At 36.6% G+C, this 17,363-nt stretch overlaps 1 protein-coding gene across 1 annotated transcript in view; it reads left to right on the top strand.

The window, feature by feature from the left end:
* The first annotated feature begins 1,515 nt into the window (after positions 1 to 1,515).
* Positions 1,516 to 17,363, top strand: part of notch1b (notch receptor 1b) — a 44,062-nt gene continuing 28,214 nt past the window's right edge. The window contains exons 1-4 of the mRNA XM_058775374.1: positions 1,516 to 1,802; positions 3,313 to 3,385; positions 15,764 to 16,026; positions 16,135 to 16,473. Of these exons, the coding sequence (XP_058631357.1) occupies positions 1,745 to 1,802; positions 3,313 to 3,385; positions 15,764 to 16,026; positions 16,135 to 16,473 (733 nt within the window). The 5' untranslated portion in view covers positions 1,516 to 1,744. The remainder of the gene's footprint in view (positions 1,803 to 3,312; positions 3,386 to 15,763; positions 16,027 to 16,134; positions 16,474 to 17,363) is intronic.

Raw genomic sequence — 17,363 nt, 5'->3', positions numbered from 1 at the left:
AGAATATGAAATATAACTATAGGTTATGTTATATAAATTTTAAATGTTTGGAGCATTTTGACCCTAAATTGTATGATCATTTTCTGAACATAACAGTCTGACTCAAAACAGAATAGAATAAAAATGTACAGTTTGAGAAATAAAAATGTCAACCCCCAAACCACAGCATGCTGCATATTGTATATGCAACTATTTTCAACCCCTAAGCACACTTTATCAGCAACCAGCATCACTCATGCAAATCAAACTGAGAAAAATCTGTAGCCTTAAACTGTATCTACACATGATAATAATTAGGTTATGCATGTTACCGTGGAAACTAAAAGTCAAAATTACATTAATTATCTTAAAAAAACACTTGAACTTTCTGCATTTACTTTGCACTATCAATAAATCAAGCAGAAAAAAAATCTCTGGTGTAGGCGTATATGGAGGACAAAATAACCCATAATAATAATAATTAAAATAACAAGAATGGTTAAATAATAATGGGCATAAACAAATAAATAAATTATGTGAAAAAATGAATTAGCCTACTCTTTTTATTAATTTATTTGTCTTTATTTTGGCAGATTGGTTCCCCTAGTGTACATTGTAAAAAATCCAAGAAACAAAATGTTGGAAGGGCAAAAATATCTAAGTTCTTGCTTGGGCTTAGTTAGCTATTATAAAAATTATATTAAGTCTGCACAAATATATTTTAAAAACAATAAATGAAGGGTTATTTTCAAATCCAGTCAACATTTCAGAATATCAATGTTTGATTAAACTAATACTGAGATCATTCCGCACATGCACGAGCCTGAGTGACTTCGCGGGAGAAACAGCAGCGCCATCTTGTCAAGTTAATTTTAAATTTTTATTTTGTTATAAAAATGTTATAAGTGAAGACGGTTATTAAATAAAGCCTATTAGGCCTATGTGTTGTAATGTGTGTGTTTATAGTGATTGAAAGACACCAGTTAATCATTTTTAATAATTTTGTTAAACTATAAAAATATATAAAATGTAATAACTAGTTCCACAGCAATTTCTTATTATGCCCAAATAATAAATTTTAGTTGAGGTAACATATAAGACACATGGAGTAAATGGTTCAATTTTAATTGACATAACTTGCTGTAGTTTTCTAAATGTTTGACCAATGGACTATAAAACTAGTTCAGTAAAGGTTACAAAATAACAATTCACTTAAGAGAGCAATTGACTGAACATAACATTTCTGTGGAACTAGTTACTAAATAATAATCAGTTGAAGCAGCTTGAAAGTTTACAGTGTAGGCTTTAAATCAAGATCCATATAAAACTCGATAGGCTATGTATGTCATGCGTTATCTTTCGATAATGACTGAAATAGTTTAAACAGCATTGAGTAATTTGGTTCTGAGATTTTCCCGCTTACATGTTTTGAAATCCCCAACCGAGTTTAAAGGGAGGGCGTGTTTTTCCCACTGCAGTTTCAGAAAGTTTGTCAAGTAAATGAATAGCCAGGGCTACAGCTCGTGAAGTGGTGTGGCGGAAGGAGTCTGGATGAGAGCAGGAGAATGAAGCTTTGAATACATGATCTCTCTCATTCACTCAGCTGAGACTGCACGAGCAGCACCGGAGTTCGCGAGCACAAGCCACAAGTGCTGTTTTTGGATCTATTTTTTATACTTACGTGATTCATTTCCTTTTCTTGAACAGACCAATGTTGGATATATGTTAATCCTGCGTGGAATCCCACAACTATCCATAAGAAGGAATGCATCTTTTCCTCGTGAAACTAATTCTTCTGATATCACTCTCTACTTTGACGCAAGGTACGTTTCATTGTAAGATGTTTTCTTCATTAGCCGACAGTTGCAATTTCTACTCAAACATTATGATTACCATTATTTTTAATAAATAGTCTAAGTTTATTACTTACATTTATTGCAAAATTAAAGACCTTGTCCGAGAAGTATAGTCACTTGTTGCGCACTGAAGTCAGTACTCAGCCTTTTCACTAGTTTCAGACCGGCATAAAGAGCAGACATGATAAATCGTTTGATATTCTATAGACTGAACTTTACCTTTGTTAGTACCTGTAATGGTATTACGAAGTAGGCTATCTATCAAAACTTTGTTGGACAAACACTGCTAACTTGTCGCTAGTTTTACTCTAACGAAAAATATACATATCCAACTTTTTAGTAGGCTACATTAAAAGTTAGTTACGTCTGGTAAGTCGCTCGTGATGAGACAGATTTGAACGCATCCAAACGTGTTTTTGAATCAGTTACACCACATGGCGGGTTCAATAGAGGCAAATAGCCTAATTGCTCTAGCGCAGTTTGACTGACGTTTCAACACTTTTGCATTTAGATGCTACCCAGTGTACATTATGGCAAGCCGTTTGTATTGCTTGCAGCTGTTATCTATTTTTACGTTATTAGTAGCCTGCTTATTTTTAAGTAATGTTAATCTAATTAAGTAGTGTCTTTTGTAATTTCTTTAGTTACTACTGATAGGTAACAGTGTCTCACAAGTAGACTACCCTGTTCATTACATAGGCTATTAATACATATTCAGTTGCTTTTAGTCATTTACCACATAGTGACAAGTAACATTTTGTTCATTTCATGTTTACTCACAACTATTCACTTCTGACTAGTATGCATTCCAACGGTTTCTGGTAGCTACATATTTTATTCCAGTATCTATTCAAGTAGCAGTATATATTGACGTTTCCCTTGTACTAATTAAATCTATTTATTAGAATTAGTATATTCCAAGTTATTACTAGTATTTTTTTTTAAACTCTTTATAGTAAGTCCTGATTAGGCATTGTATGTGACACATAAAAAACGAATTAACTAATAAGATAAGAAATAGTTATAGTGGCCAATTAAATAGACAGTTGCTATAGGAAGATATACTAGCATATAATGAATAGGTATTAGTGAAAAAAGATACTAGTCACTTTGGATTGCTTACTTGTAATTAAATACAAGTACTAGTATAGACAATAAGTAAAAGTAATGGATTAACAGATATTAATTGGTTTTAAAGAATAAATGTTAAAACAGCTTGCCATAAGACATTCCCCAGTACAGCTGCAGAATGAAGAATGCTCACAGCAGTGTGCTGTCAAGTCCCTCTGTCCACAAACATCACTTTAAGGTGTTAGGAATCACACTTTCTTTTTGGTTTTTGCCCAACTTTTGCATAGTTTGGAACCAAATTGAAAATTTAAGAATGTGAAAATAAATATATTATTAATAATATTTAAAAATGAAGGATGATACCACCTTTGGCAGTATATTTATAACCCTGTTTCTATGTTTGCAGGCCTGGAATGCTCCGAAAAATGCCAAAATGGTGGTACATGTGAACCTACTGCAGACGGGAGGGGAGAATGCAAGTAAGTAATTGAACTCAATTGCATAAAATTGCAGTTTCTGAACCACATCAATTCCCTGGAGGAATTTAATACATTGTTTCAGAATTGCACACATCACTGACATGAAATTTCATTGTGATCCGGTTCCAAAAGTTTCAAATTTTCAGCAATGCGTTAAAAAACTGATGTATACCAGAACACAAGCGATCAATTTGAATCGCAACCTTTTAAAGAAAAGCAAAGTGTGCTTCTCTCCTTGAAGAACATGGACCCAGCTAATGAACGACATACACAACCTCTGATGAAGAGGGTCTAGGGCATCACCCCCCCTCCGGCTGGTCGTGAGTACGGGCCACTTCTCCTGCCCAAGTCTCGGAGACACTCGGAGCCCTAAATCTTATTTCACTTTTCTTTTATGGAACGACAGCTGGGGTTTGCCAGAAGCTCGGCAACCATTGTTCTCCAGTCTAGATTAATTCTGTGTGACTAATCTGTTTGAGGCTTCCCAGAATGCCTGAGGCCCCCTCTTGCGCACCCAGCCCCTGCTTGGGTGTTTTGTCCTATTTTGAATGCCCATTCACTCTCTGTGATTTACATTAGAAGGACAGATGGCAGTAGAGTGTAATTGGACTGGATGTTTTCATAATTGGTAGCATTGCACCATTGGAAAATCAAGAGCAAACAGGTTGCCTCAGCTCGCATACCATCACATACCTTTCATTTCTCTACTGTGCCCGAACACGGCGGTCGACTGCTTCTTTGCTCTAATTGTGTTGGTTGATTTTCTATTAGGGTTAACTCTCTTTGGCCCTCTGTGCTTTTTACTTCAGCAGTGATGTGAATGCAGGATTGGGTTGCAAGCATTTGGCCAGGGTTGCATTGTCTTTCTCCGGCTATCAATGAGTTTATCAGGGTGGCTATGGAGGAGTACACTGGCAGGGCTCATTTGAAGCGGGATGGTGGCGGCTTTGTTTTTGGCCTCCCTCAGTGGACTGCGAGCACATGGAGCCGCGTTGGCGGTGGGCCACATCTTAATTCTGTCTGGCAGCCTCCCTGCCTCAGTCGGGCCACAAAGCCACCATTGTGCCCTATCATACTCAGACTCCTCTAATTAAACATGGAGATACAAATGAAGGCCGCTCCCCGCTCAGGATGGCACATTACTATGTCTAGTACCTTTTATCTATTGTTCAAATGCAACTGGTGGACAAACAAATGCAGACTGGTGGTCCTGCAACATGTCTGACAAACTTTGGCAAAAAGTGAGATCGTAGGTCAGTTTTGGTCACGCTGTCCTCTAATCAAATGAATCTAGTTAACTGTTTCATGAGACATATTTTTACATTACCTGACCAAATATTGCTAACTGTGCATGGGCTCCTATAATACACTTGTTTTGATTATGAAAAAAGTTTCAAAATGTTGGTAACACTATATTTTAGGGTCTCTTAACTAGTTGCTTATTAGCATGCATATTACTAGAATATTAACCATTTATTAGTAGTAATTAAACACATATTAATGCCTTATTCTACATGACCTTATTCTACATCCCTAATCCTACCCAATACCTAACCTTACCAACTACCTTACTAACTATTAATAAGCAGCAAATTAGGAATTTATTGAGGGAAATGTCGTAGTTAATAGTGAATAAGTGAATAATCTATTCTAAAGTGTTACCAAAATGTTTAGTTCATGCTGTATCAGATAAAAGGTAAAACAAGAAAATAAGCAAAAACAAACACATTATAAAATCAAGTTTATTTAATTTTATTACTTGTTTTTTAAAAATCTGGTTGGTTTAATTTATTCAGGTTTTTTTCTTGATTAAAATAAGTTCATTTAAATATAAAAATACGTTATATTCATTGACAACGCATTTTATACTGTGTAGTAATTTAATGTGCCACATGAAGAGTAAAATGTATATAGAAACATAAAGCGTAACTGCAGGTAGTTCATTTTAAATCAAGTGCTGTTCAGCTAACTATATTGTTTTGGGAAGATGTGTTGGTTCTACTTGACATTCCATGCCAGGAATACCAAACACTCATATCTGGCACTCTGACAGGCTCGTAAAGGAGTGAGTGAGTCGTTATCTTTGACGCTTTGGCAAGGCCAGAAGACCAACTGACAGTAATACAAACCAGCTTCCACATCTGAATTCCTTGTATGTATGAGGGACGGCAGATTTGAATCAAAAGGATTAGTGTTCGACAAGGAGATGAGAGATGCAAGACTGGAGGGAGATGAGGAGAAGTTCACATGTGAACTTCAGACCTTCTGACTATGTCTTTGATGGGCGGCTGTTGATGTAATGTGCAAAAAGAGCTCAGTGTCTTCCGATTGGGTCCCAATAGAGTCGTAAAGATTTTAATACAGAGCTGAAAAACTGATGTTGGTGGGATAAAACTTGTTTTAATTCACCACTAACATGCATCCATCTAATAATTTATCTCATACTTAGAACTTAGTTACATAAGTGCAGTTTCGATCAAGTGTTTGTGGGTTGGAGTTGAAAAATATGAACTACAGAAGTCAAATGTTGCCTAGTATGGACAATGTTTCTGACATCCTCCTTTGTAACTCTATTTTTCAACTAGACTTTTCAAAACTTGCAGTAACATTTTGCCAACATATCTTTATTATTTTCTATTCGGTTACTAAAGTGAGTCTGTTTCTAAATGGTTAGGTGGCTATTTATTTGATCATAGATACACTAAAAACAGTAACATTGTAAAGTATTACAATATAAATAAACTGTTTCTTATTATTATCAATGTTCAAAACAGTTGCTGCTTAACATTTTTTGTGGAAACAGTGCTATTTTTCCCCCCAAAATTCTTTGATGACTAGAAAGTTCAAAAGAACAGTATTTACTTGAAATAGAAATTTTCTGTAACATTATAAATTACCATGTCCTTGCTGGATAAAAATTTATTTATTTAAAATAAATGGCTCTTATGCTTATCAAGAATGCATTTATTTGAACAAAGATACAGTAATATTGTAAAATATTACAACAATTTAACAGTTTTCTGTTTTAATACATTTTTAAATTATTGTTATTAGCAAAACAAAGCATAAAACAGTTGTTTCTTAATATTTTTGTGGAAACAGTGATGCATTCTTTAATAAATACAAGGTTCAAAAGAACAGCATTTATTTGAAATAGAAATCTTTTGTAGCATCATAAATGTCTTTACCATCACTGATCAGTTGTTCAGTTTAATGCATACTTGCTGGATGAAAGTATTGATATATATTTTAAAAAATGACTTGTTATTGACATAAGAGTTTGAATAATCTCTCATATATTTAAAGTCAGTTTATGCAGGATATATTTTAATTTGCGTTTGTATTAGTACAGCGTGTCACTGTATATTTATGATCCCTAGTTTGTGAATTCGAGCCAAAATGGTTGTAATTCACACCCTGGGCAATGTGTGGTGTGTCTAAAGCAGTAATCCAGAATGACCACTTGATTGTCTGGGACAGTTTCAATAATAGCTCTGTTTGCTTTCTAGAGATGAGTTCCTTACTGTATTTTGATACAGGAAATGGACACCAGTGCCAAAGGAAGAGAAGTTGTAGTCTCTTATCATATCGCCACAGATGACCAATGCTGAGTTTCCCATTCTTGGCATCTTTATGGCACAGCTTAATGTCTCGACTGACCAAAGCGACTTGTGTTGGCGAGTTGAAATCTGATTCTGCCATATTTCTATCAGGAATTCAGCAAACTTTGATTGTACATTCTGTTATTGCCAGATTGTGTTCTGTATGTACAGCTGGCCAAGTAAAAAAAAAAAAAAAAGCCAGCAAAACACACCAGGCGTGTGTTGTTTTTGTTTGATGCTTTTGACCTGAACCATCTGCCTGTGGAACACAGCATTACAAGTGATCAGTATCAAGGTAAATAATTCACAGTGTACAATGGCTGCTACTTACAGCATAATACCCGCTAATGCCTGTGGTTTTTCTATTCAGCCCTAGCAGTGGCAGATGTTTAAAAGTTTCCTCTCACATTGTCACACTGTCAGAGGGGTTGACGAGGATATTTTAATGAATAAATTCTCTTCCTTTTAAGCGTCCGGCATCATTCCGCTCAAAAATGACTACTTAGTGCCGTGAAGGACATCTGAAAACATTAACCTTCTCCCTAGCCTCTTAAAACCACCAGGAGCAACACTCATTAGAAAAGTATTGGGTCCGTTAATGGCTGCTCCCTGTCCCTCCACGGAACTGTTGTTCCCATAGGGTCCCTCAGTACTAGGGACAAATAAACACAGGTGTAATGAACATTAACAGATGTGGGCCTGGAGGATCAGGTCTCCTCTGGTGATTACAGAGAGAGTGTGAAGAGCCCGGGGCCGTTGTTTCATAAAGAACAGACAAGACTCAAAGACTCCTCAGAGTTAAACTCCCCACTACAGGAAATTAGGGTTTAAAAGAGAGTAGATTTTGCGTCATTGTCGCACTGCCCAAGGGGAAAAAAAACAGGCCAGTGGTGCAACGACCTTCTTAACAAAACCTAACAACTATCTTACAGGTAGCCTCATCACACAAACAATTAATGCTAGCTAATTGGCTTTAGGAATGTTCTGGGCAACTTATTAACTAAGCTCTATTAAAGGCATTCAAGACATAATGCTGACAACCATAGTAAGCAATTTTAACTTGTCAAATTCACAGCAAAATCACAGTAAGGTACTTATAATACAAATACACAGGGCACTAAATATTACAATAAACTCAATATTAAATAATAGTTTAAATATAAAACAATAAATATGGTTTAAATTATAGTTTAAAATAAAATTATGTTTAAATAATGTACTGGTTCTAATAGGACACAAAAGCACTATAAATGTATCATAAAAAGGATCCATACAGCTTGTGTTGTCTTCTGAAGTCATATGATAGCTTTGTGTTAGAAACAGACTGAAATTTAAATTGTTACTGATAATCTTCCCCTCCAGTGAGCTGTTAACTTGAGAAGCTTTGCAACCGGATCAGTCTGATTTATGAAAGAATCATTCAGGCCAGTTTTGTGAACTGGATCATGGCTATTTGCATGGCTATGAGCTAGGGCAGACGTTAAGATTTTCTGTTAATAATCACTGGATAAAAGTGTTGATTTGTTTAAAAAATGGCTCTTATGGTTATCAAAGATGTATTTATTTGATCAAAGATACAGTAAAAACAGTAATATTGTGAAATAGTACTGTACAATATTACAGTCTGATTTATGAAATAATCATTCAGGCCAGCTTTTTTTAACTGAATCATGGCTATTTGCATGGCTCTAACCTAGAGCAGACTTTTGTGAATAACGAGTGTAACAAAAACACTAGCTTCATTTCCAGTTGCCTTAGTGTAACTGTGATATTTGCTTTTTGTAAGAAAGAAAGAAGAAGAAAAAAATAGATCTGTGGTAATTACCATTATGCACATACACCGTTGTAATAAAATATCCTTTAATTACACTTGTAGTATGATGTCCAAACATCACAGTGCTGTTTTGGACATTCATTCATTGTCTTTACAGCCACTATTTACAGTATTCTGTATTCAGTCCTGCAGTTCAACCATGAAAGAGCTTCCAAGTTAGACTTTAACTTTTTGTTGTGAGAGACAACCCCCTTCACTTTCTGACCTTTCAATAGCAGATGGCAGATTGGAGCACAGTGGGTGGAAACCCCCTGTGTTTCATCTGGCTGAGGGTCAGGTGTCAACAAAACATCTGCTCTGGCCTGGGCCAGCATTGCAGCGCTAGTAAAATCCTGTTGTCATGGGCAACTGGTGGCCACAGAATGAATCCCATCACTTTTTAGAGGACAAAGGTATTTCTGAGAGGATGGTGAAGGTAGAATAACAGTATGGGGTCATTCTCTGGTCACAGAATCAAACACGAACTAGGTCTGTTTACAGAACCGGTGATTTATTTTTATTGGCCTTTTCTGTTAAGTTAAGGATGGAGATTTGTAAATGGAGATTGTTTTTACTTTTTGGGATTTGGGGAATGTTGCAGTTTTTTATATGCATAATTGTAAATCTGGCTTTTATCAAGTGTCAATAAATGCACTGATGGTTTTATAGGACACACGCAAATCTTTTTTTCAATTTAAAAGCCTCATTGCTTTTGTTCTCTTTAAAGAATTTTTATCTTAGTAGGCTACCCTTTTTGTGGCCTAATGCCACTTTAAGTAGCTTGATTGCTAACGTGACAAGCATTTGCCAAGTTAAAGAGCAAACTGGCAGGGTTTCCCACGGAGGTCCTCAGTGTACTCACCGTAATTCCCTAATGTGTGCTTTACTAGCAGGAGCCAAGGCTGACTAAGTGCCCTATGTATTTACCCCCTCAAGAAGTGGGACTGTTTGCCAGGACGGGCAGGTCTAGTAGACTTTCAAAGGTGGTGTGATTTTCTGCAGGGTGCCGTTAAGTGCGGCTGCCAGGCCTCTCCATTGAGGAATACTATCAGGGATGGGGACACAGAATGGGGTGAATTTTTAATGTAAACAGTTACATTCCAGCAAGGCCATGGACTCCTCCCCTCAGGCAATGCAAAAATCCTGGAAACCAGGTTGATATGCTTTGTCTCAGAAAGCTTGTGAGTCAAAGGTCCATCCATCATGGAATTCTACTAGACATGTTTTGGGAAATTAAACTGAAGAACAACAAAAGTATTTGGGCTTTGAGTGAGCTAGTCTTGTCGGACTGCTGTGAACTTTTGAAAGTGTTTGGAAAATTTGGAACACATATTCACTATTAACTAAGAGTTTTCCCTCACTAGACTCCTAATTAGCTGCTTATTGATAGGAAGTAAGGCAGTTGTTTGTAGTAGTTATGTTTAGGTATTGGGTAGGGATAAGGGATCTAGAATATGGTCATACATTAATATGCAGGCCTACTATATAACAGCCAGTATGTTAGTAATAGGCATGCTAATAAGCAACCAATTAATAGTGAATAGTGTTCCCTAATTCTGACCAAAAAATTGATGCAGTTTTTAATTGCTGTAGTTAAGTCCAGCATCTCTACCCCAAACATAGTAACCACTAACTCTAAATATTAAATTCACAATGAAAATAGTGTTGTTGGTTGAAAAGACATGTGTTATTACTTTTCCAAGTCATCCAAATACTGATTTTTGTCAACCACACGATAAAACAGAAAACGGCACAATTTCTTCAGGAAATGTACAAATCTAGTAGACTGTTGCTCTACTGTACATAGTATTTCATGCAGGTTCAAATATTACAGATTGTTACTGTATATCGTCCATCCCAATAAATTTAATGATATTTGGTAATTTTGAGCTTATTTTGCACCATCAGATGGTTACTGTAACTGCTTGGCCAATTAATACATGGTGCGTAAGTACCAATATCTTTTTGACAGATTATCAAATATTTTAGTGAATTTTTTGTAAATATTAGGGAGGCAATAATATTGAAATTCTGGTCGATACCAATAAATATTTCTGATATAATATAAAATATTATAATCTAAGTAGTGTGCAAATAGATTTCGACACAGGCCACGACAGGAAAGGGAGTTGTTTTCGGCCAAGTGCTGAGGTGTATGATTCAAAAATGACCTCATCATCCAGATATACCAGGAACTGCTGAAGATGAGAGGAGAAGGCGGGAGACAGTGAAAGGCAAACGTGGAGGAGTGTGACTACAGCTCTAGCCCAGCCAAGTAGGAAGGAAGTGAAGAGGAGGCTGGAAGATTAAAAAGGGAGGCCATGATGAGAACAAGAGGGATAGAGAGGTGACCGAGGGATGGGATGGAAGGGAGGGGAAAGAAGAGGAGGTTTAACAGCTGAATGCACACTCAGAGGGGTTAGAGGCACACAGACTGCGGTCAGCTCCGCTCTGAATGGCGGCAGGAACAATGGGCCTTCTCATGGAGCCTGTCTGCTCTGCTCTGTGGTGGGCAAACCATTCAACTGCCTGCTGCCTTGGCCCTCTTATTCTCTTTGGGAAAGTGTGAGGGGAGTTTATGAGTAGGGAGTCGGGTGCACTGTGACCAGCAGCTGCCGCTCCCTCATTAGCATGCGCACCTGCTCCCTGAGGCCTTTCTGGAAGGCCGACACAGGCCCTCATAACTGCACACAGCGATGTGTTGTCTGGGTTAAATCAGCCTAATTTTTATGCATCGGATCTCAATTCTCAATGAAGGGGTGATATCATCTTTTTTTTTTTACATTTTGGATACAAGAGCATGATAAACTATAAAACCAACTACAACCAAATACATAACTTCCTCTCTAGTCCAAAAAACATTTATAACAACCAAGCTGTAAAAGACTTGGAGAAAAATAACAATGTCATTAGAAAACTATTAAGATATGTCAATAAGTTCATTCTGCTGTTCCTGGCTGTTTGGCACCTGCTGCTGCTGCATTTCCTTCTGAAAGAAGTTAGAAATAAAAGAAGTTAGAAAGTTTATTTTAACAATGTCCCTGATCATTTCAATCTGACTTTCAGCAGCACATTCAGCACACGCCAAATCTGTCATTTTGCAAAGAGGCTGTATTGGAAGGATGGGGAAGTCAAACGCAATCAGATTCCAAAAATTAAGTACTTGTTAATGGATTACATTACATTTTAAAATGCTTCTAATTATATTACAGTTACTTTTTTATACATTACATGGTTACATATTATTCATACGTAATTTTGTTCTATTCTCTTGAAAACCTCTCAAGATTTTAAGTAAATATTTAAATAATTTAACAACACCTTTGCATGTTTACGGTAATCTGATATCAGTTAATTGTCACGCTGACATGCAGGGGCCTGTACCATGATGGTAGATGAACAAATTCAGAGTTATAGGATAAGTTTTGAGTTGACAAAACCAAACCACTCCAATCTGGCTTTGTTGGTACCATGAAGCTGATCATCAACTTTCTCTGTCAACTCAGGCTTGATCCTGAGCTAATGGAGCACGTGCACATGAATGTGTGACATCAGCGGCGAACAGCCAATCACAACACAGAGCAAGTGTGATTCACTTCTCGCGAGAGCCAGCGAGATTCAAAACTCTTTTGTTAAAGGTTAAGAGATTAAAGAATATGAGGAATTTAAATGCATTTCCACTGAAGTACTTGTCCATGAAAGAGGACAAATAAAGGAAATTATCTTGCTCTATCAGTGCAGTCACAAGTGAAACTTGTGAAGTTAGTTTATATAGTTGATAATATATAGATAGAGACTCGTGTAAGGTCACATGTAGCCATTTTGAAAGTGTTATCTATTGATTCTATCACTTATTTATATTACATATGATCTGTATATATTAATATTCATTTAAAATAAATGCTTTATAATAATTTTTAAACTAAAAGTGCTTGTGTGTAATGGAGTAATTATAATATAAATCAAATTATAATTATATAAATCATATGTAAATTGTAATTATCAATAAAGCCAGACAATTTTGTTGTATATATATATTTTTTGTGGCTTTTTTGTGTCAGACATGTGTTGTCACTTTGCTCACATCTGTAAAATATTTCTGTTTATAATGTTCAAGTGTTGTTTTTATTTTAAAAGTATTTACTTTTTACTTTTTAATTTGATATTTTTCATGATTTTATTTAATTTTTTTGCATTTGCTTTTCATTAACTCACAAACTCCAAACTACCGTTTTTTATTTTTCGATAATCCGTTTAATTTAGATGTACGTCACAATAGGGAAGAAAGGATTTGTTGCTGCTTACATTTCAGCGCAACTTTTAAGGCATAGCAGCAAAACACAGACTATTTAATACTCAGGGTCAGGTGGAAATATAAAAAAAAAAATGCAGGTTGCTGGTGCAAAACAATTAATAAATGGACCCAATGAAGAGAATTAAACAATAAAAATGTACGCTATGACCCTTTAAATAGAAATGGATTTGAATTCATAAGCATTTCTGGCTGTTCCACAGGCTAGAAACCTTTTCTCTTCTATGGAACTCTTTTACAACATCAAGATTCATGACACTTGCATAACTTTAGAGTTTGTTGTTGTTCTGGTGATGCATAAGATGTTTGTGTAATAAATCACAAAAACCTAAACGAACCTCCAGAAATTTGCCGGAGTGGCCATAGGACAATGGGAGGAAAGGTAGCATTGTGGGCAGCAGTGCAGTTCCCACCGTGCACTTAATGGTTTTGTCGTGCCTGGTTCTCAGTCCCCTGTGTTTTCTTTTCTTGGTTGAAGTTATTGGCCATCCTAATCCTGGGAGAGACACAGTAAAAACATCCAACCCACCGAGGGGGGCCCTGTTTGGATCAGAGAACAGTGCACTGGGAATGTGTTGAGATATTCCGGCTGCCCCCTGAGGCCAAAAACATGGCTTCGGTATTCCAGAGGCTCTGGATGGCTTTAGCTTTTTGCAAAAGGTTATTTCAGCATAGTCATGTCGAGGGAGGGCCCCTTTTGTGTCGCCGAGTAAAATCGGCAAAAGATTACTTTCAAGCCAACCCAGGAAAAACCTGTTATGAAGTCTGTACGGCTCTTTTACAAAGTTTTTGCTGTGCCGTCTCTGTATTCCCAAGGTCCTGATTGATGCTGCGGAGACTCTGTACTGTAGAAGAATAGCAGGCATTGAGGTGGAGGAAGACAGCTTTGAAGTCCTGATAATGTTAGGCCTGAGTTCAAAGACCCTTGTATAGACACTGCCTTGTCTTTGGAGTGAATGAATTCAGATTCATTCAGAAAGGCTGAGGTGCTCGTTTTTTCTCCTAAGAGGCGCTGATGGATGGCTGACTTTCATAAATCCGTTTGAAACAGGATTACACCTGTGAACCACAACCTCAATCTGTGAGAAAACCTTAAACATTCAAAAAAGCACAATCAGTAACACTTTTGTATATTTAGTATTTAGGGAACCGATTCTGACTATTAACTAGTTGCTTATTAGCATGCCTATTATTAACATATTCGCTGTTTATTAGTACTAATAAAGCACATATGATCATATTCTACATCCCTAATCCTACCCAATACCTAAACTTAACAACTACCTTACTAATTATTAATAAACAGCAAATTAGAAGTTTACTGAGGCAAAAGTCATAGTTATTGGTTTGTTAATAGTGAGAATTGGACATTAAAATAAAGTGTGACCGGACAATCTTTTTACACTTTGTATTTCATACACTTTTGGCATTGCTGTGTGTGTCTGGATTTCTCAGGCATACATTTGTAACACATTACAAATGCACATTACATTATATGTTAGTATGCATGATATTAAAATTATGGTCAATACAGATAAGGCGATAATTATTTTCATTTTTTGTCTGATAATGATAACTGATAAATGGCCAATATTAAAATTACATACTAGTGTATCTAAATAATTAAAAAATAAAATACTAAACACTAACATCAATCATTGCAGAAATAGTGCAGAGCCAGCAAAGTTATACATATATCCAATATCTATATATTAATATAGATAATTGTAATAGATAACTGATATATGTTACCTATATTACAAATTCGTAATTATATGATGGTTCAGTTGTGGACTAAATAATTTTGCTATAGTTGTAAAACTATAAAGCCAGTGAGGCCGTTTATGCAGAACCCGTTTTTGCATTCCACTGTGCTGTTGTTCCATTGTTTTTCAATGTAAACATGCTCTATAGTCACATGTTTGACTGTTAAATTTGTGACAGTAACTCACACGTGACAGCTAAGTAAACACAGTGCTCAAGGTAAAATAAGTTCAACTTTAGAAATGTGTCCCTAGACCTTGTTTTTCCATTCCATTACCCTCCGTCTTGAGATCTCGAACGCGTTCAGTGTTAAAAGCTGTTTTGTGTTATAATTTTGGTGTTAAAATGCTTACTCTTATACCAGATTTTTATGCAACTATTAACAAGCTGTTTGTAGGCTGATTTCAACAAAAAAAAGACTTAAAGTCCTTGCACACTGACTCTCTTTTTTCGTAGTCGTCATCCTTTCCTACCAAAATGCTTGCTGCGGATGCGAAAACACAGAAAATCGAACCTGATCCAAATTTTTTATGAGGCAGTGCGTAAACATGATTGACACAACGTGAGGTCATATTTATTTTTTAGCGTGAGAAAATATCAGGCAAAAGTTTCAGACTCAGTGTGCAATGACCTTTATACTTTATCCATTCGTATAAGCAACAAATCTGACACAGTAACATTACTAGTTACTGTTTGTTAAGAGAAGTTGAAAACTTAATTATAATACAGTGGCTTCATTACAGTCCAGTTACCTCGATTTATACTGACATTTTATCCAGTGCTAGACTAATGCCATTGAAAGTGGCTTTATGACTATAAAGTTTAAATCATATACTGAGTGCAGTATACAGTACTAATTCTCCCTGTGCTTCCTTTCCACTCTACAGGTGTCCTGAGCCATTTGCCGGCACAGCGTGCCAGTTCCGCAACCCTTGCTTCCAGTCCCCGTGCAGAAATGGCGGCGTGTGCCGTTTGATTACTTCTGTCAATAAGGTGGACTTTGTGTGCAACTGCAGCCTGGGCTACACGGACCGACTGTGTCTCACTCCCACCAATAACGTCTGCCTTAGCTCCCCGTGCCGAAACGGAGGCACGTGTGAACTCACCAGCATCCACAGTTACAAGTGTAAATGCCCACCAGGCTGGTCAGGTAAGACCACAATCCAGTTAAAAACTATGTATATGAGGAGTATGCGCTAACATCTCAAATCCAGACAGTGGTGAGCATATTCTGATCGTAAACTTTCTTTATCACTAGGTAAGAGTTGCCATCAAGCTGATCCTTGTGCCTCAAATCCATGTGCCAATGGCGGTAAGTGTAGTCCCTTTGATTCCGACTACATCTGCCACTGCACACCCTTCTTCTCAGGCCAAACCTGCAAACAAGACATCAACGAGTGTGCCCAGAGTCCCTCTCCCTGCAAGAACGGTGGCGTGTGTGAGAATGAGGTGGGCACGTATCGCTGCAGCTGCCCTGCAGAGTACACTGGGAGACATTGCGAGACCCTCTATCAGCCCTGTAACCCTTCACCATGCTACCACGGAGGCACCTGCGTACAGAAGGGAGAGACGAGCTATGAGTGCTCCTGTTTGCCAGGTAGGCATCCTTAACCTGTTAACCTGCACAAGGACTCTGGCATCCTAAAGCTTTCTTTGTTTGCATGAGTTTAAAGTTACCGTTTACCGCTATAAAGTAAAACAGTTACCATTACCAACAAACACCAAAACTGTTAACATTTGTTACACTGAACTATGCTGAACTAAGTCTCTCTTGTATAAAATCCTGTATTTGATAAAAATGATTTCTTGATTTTTTTTAACCTTATTAGGGCAAAATAGCTAAAACATATTATTATTGCTCAGTCTTTTGATTATATTAATTTTTTCAATAGTACATGCTCTGAAATCATTTAATTCAAGATGTAAATTACAGTAACAATTTAGTTCAACGTTCAAAATTTGCACAAAATTGCAAGTGGGGAAAAAATCGATTCACCTAACTACCGCGATTCTTTTTAAAACAATTTATATATATATACACATACACATAAAACTAAGAACTAAAATATCTGCCAATACAATACAATTACAGAATTCTACATAAATTCACAAATACATAGATTGAAATGGACAGATTGAACTGACTTTTGGAAATGAATAAAACCTACCAGATCTAAAACAGTTTGGATCGAGAGAAAAAGTACTCATGAAAAACATTCAAATCAACACAATATTCACAATGTTGCCATAATTTAGCCAGCTAAATCACCACAAATATGTGGATATTTGATATATTGCCTAGGTCTGAAGCTTATGTGATTATGTACTTTGCTGACTTGTTCTAACATATACCCTTTCCTGGCTTAAGAGCTGTTTAGCATGCTAACATTCAAAGACTTGTCTTAAATACCCCTCATGATTATGGGGTCTATGAATCTTTTTAATCATGATGGGGGCTTTAACTGACATTAGTTACGTAACAAATGA

Source organism: Onychostoma macrolepis, chromosome 05, assembly GCF_012432095.1.
Source record: "Onychostoma macrolepis isolate SWU-2019 chromosome 05, ASM1243209v1, whole genome shotgun sequence".
NCBI classification, from domain to species: Eukaryota; Metazoa; Chordata; class Actinopteri; order Cypriniformes; family Cyprinidae; genus Onychostoma; species Onychostoma macrolepis.
The sequence above is the reverse complement of the archived record's forward strand: the minus strand, read 5'-3'. Positions and strand labels throughout refer to the sequence as shown.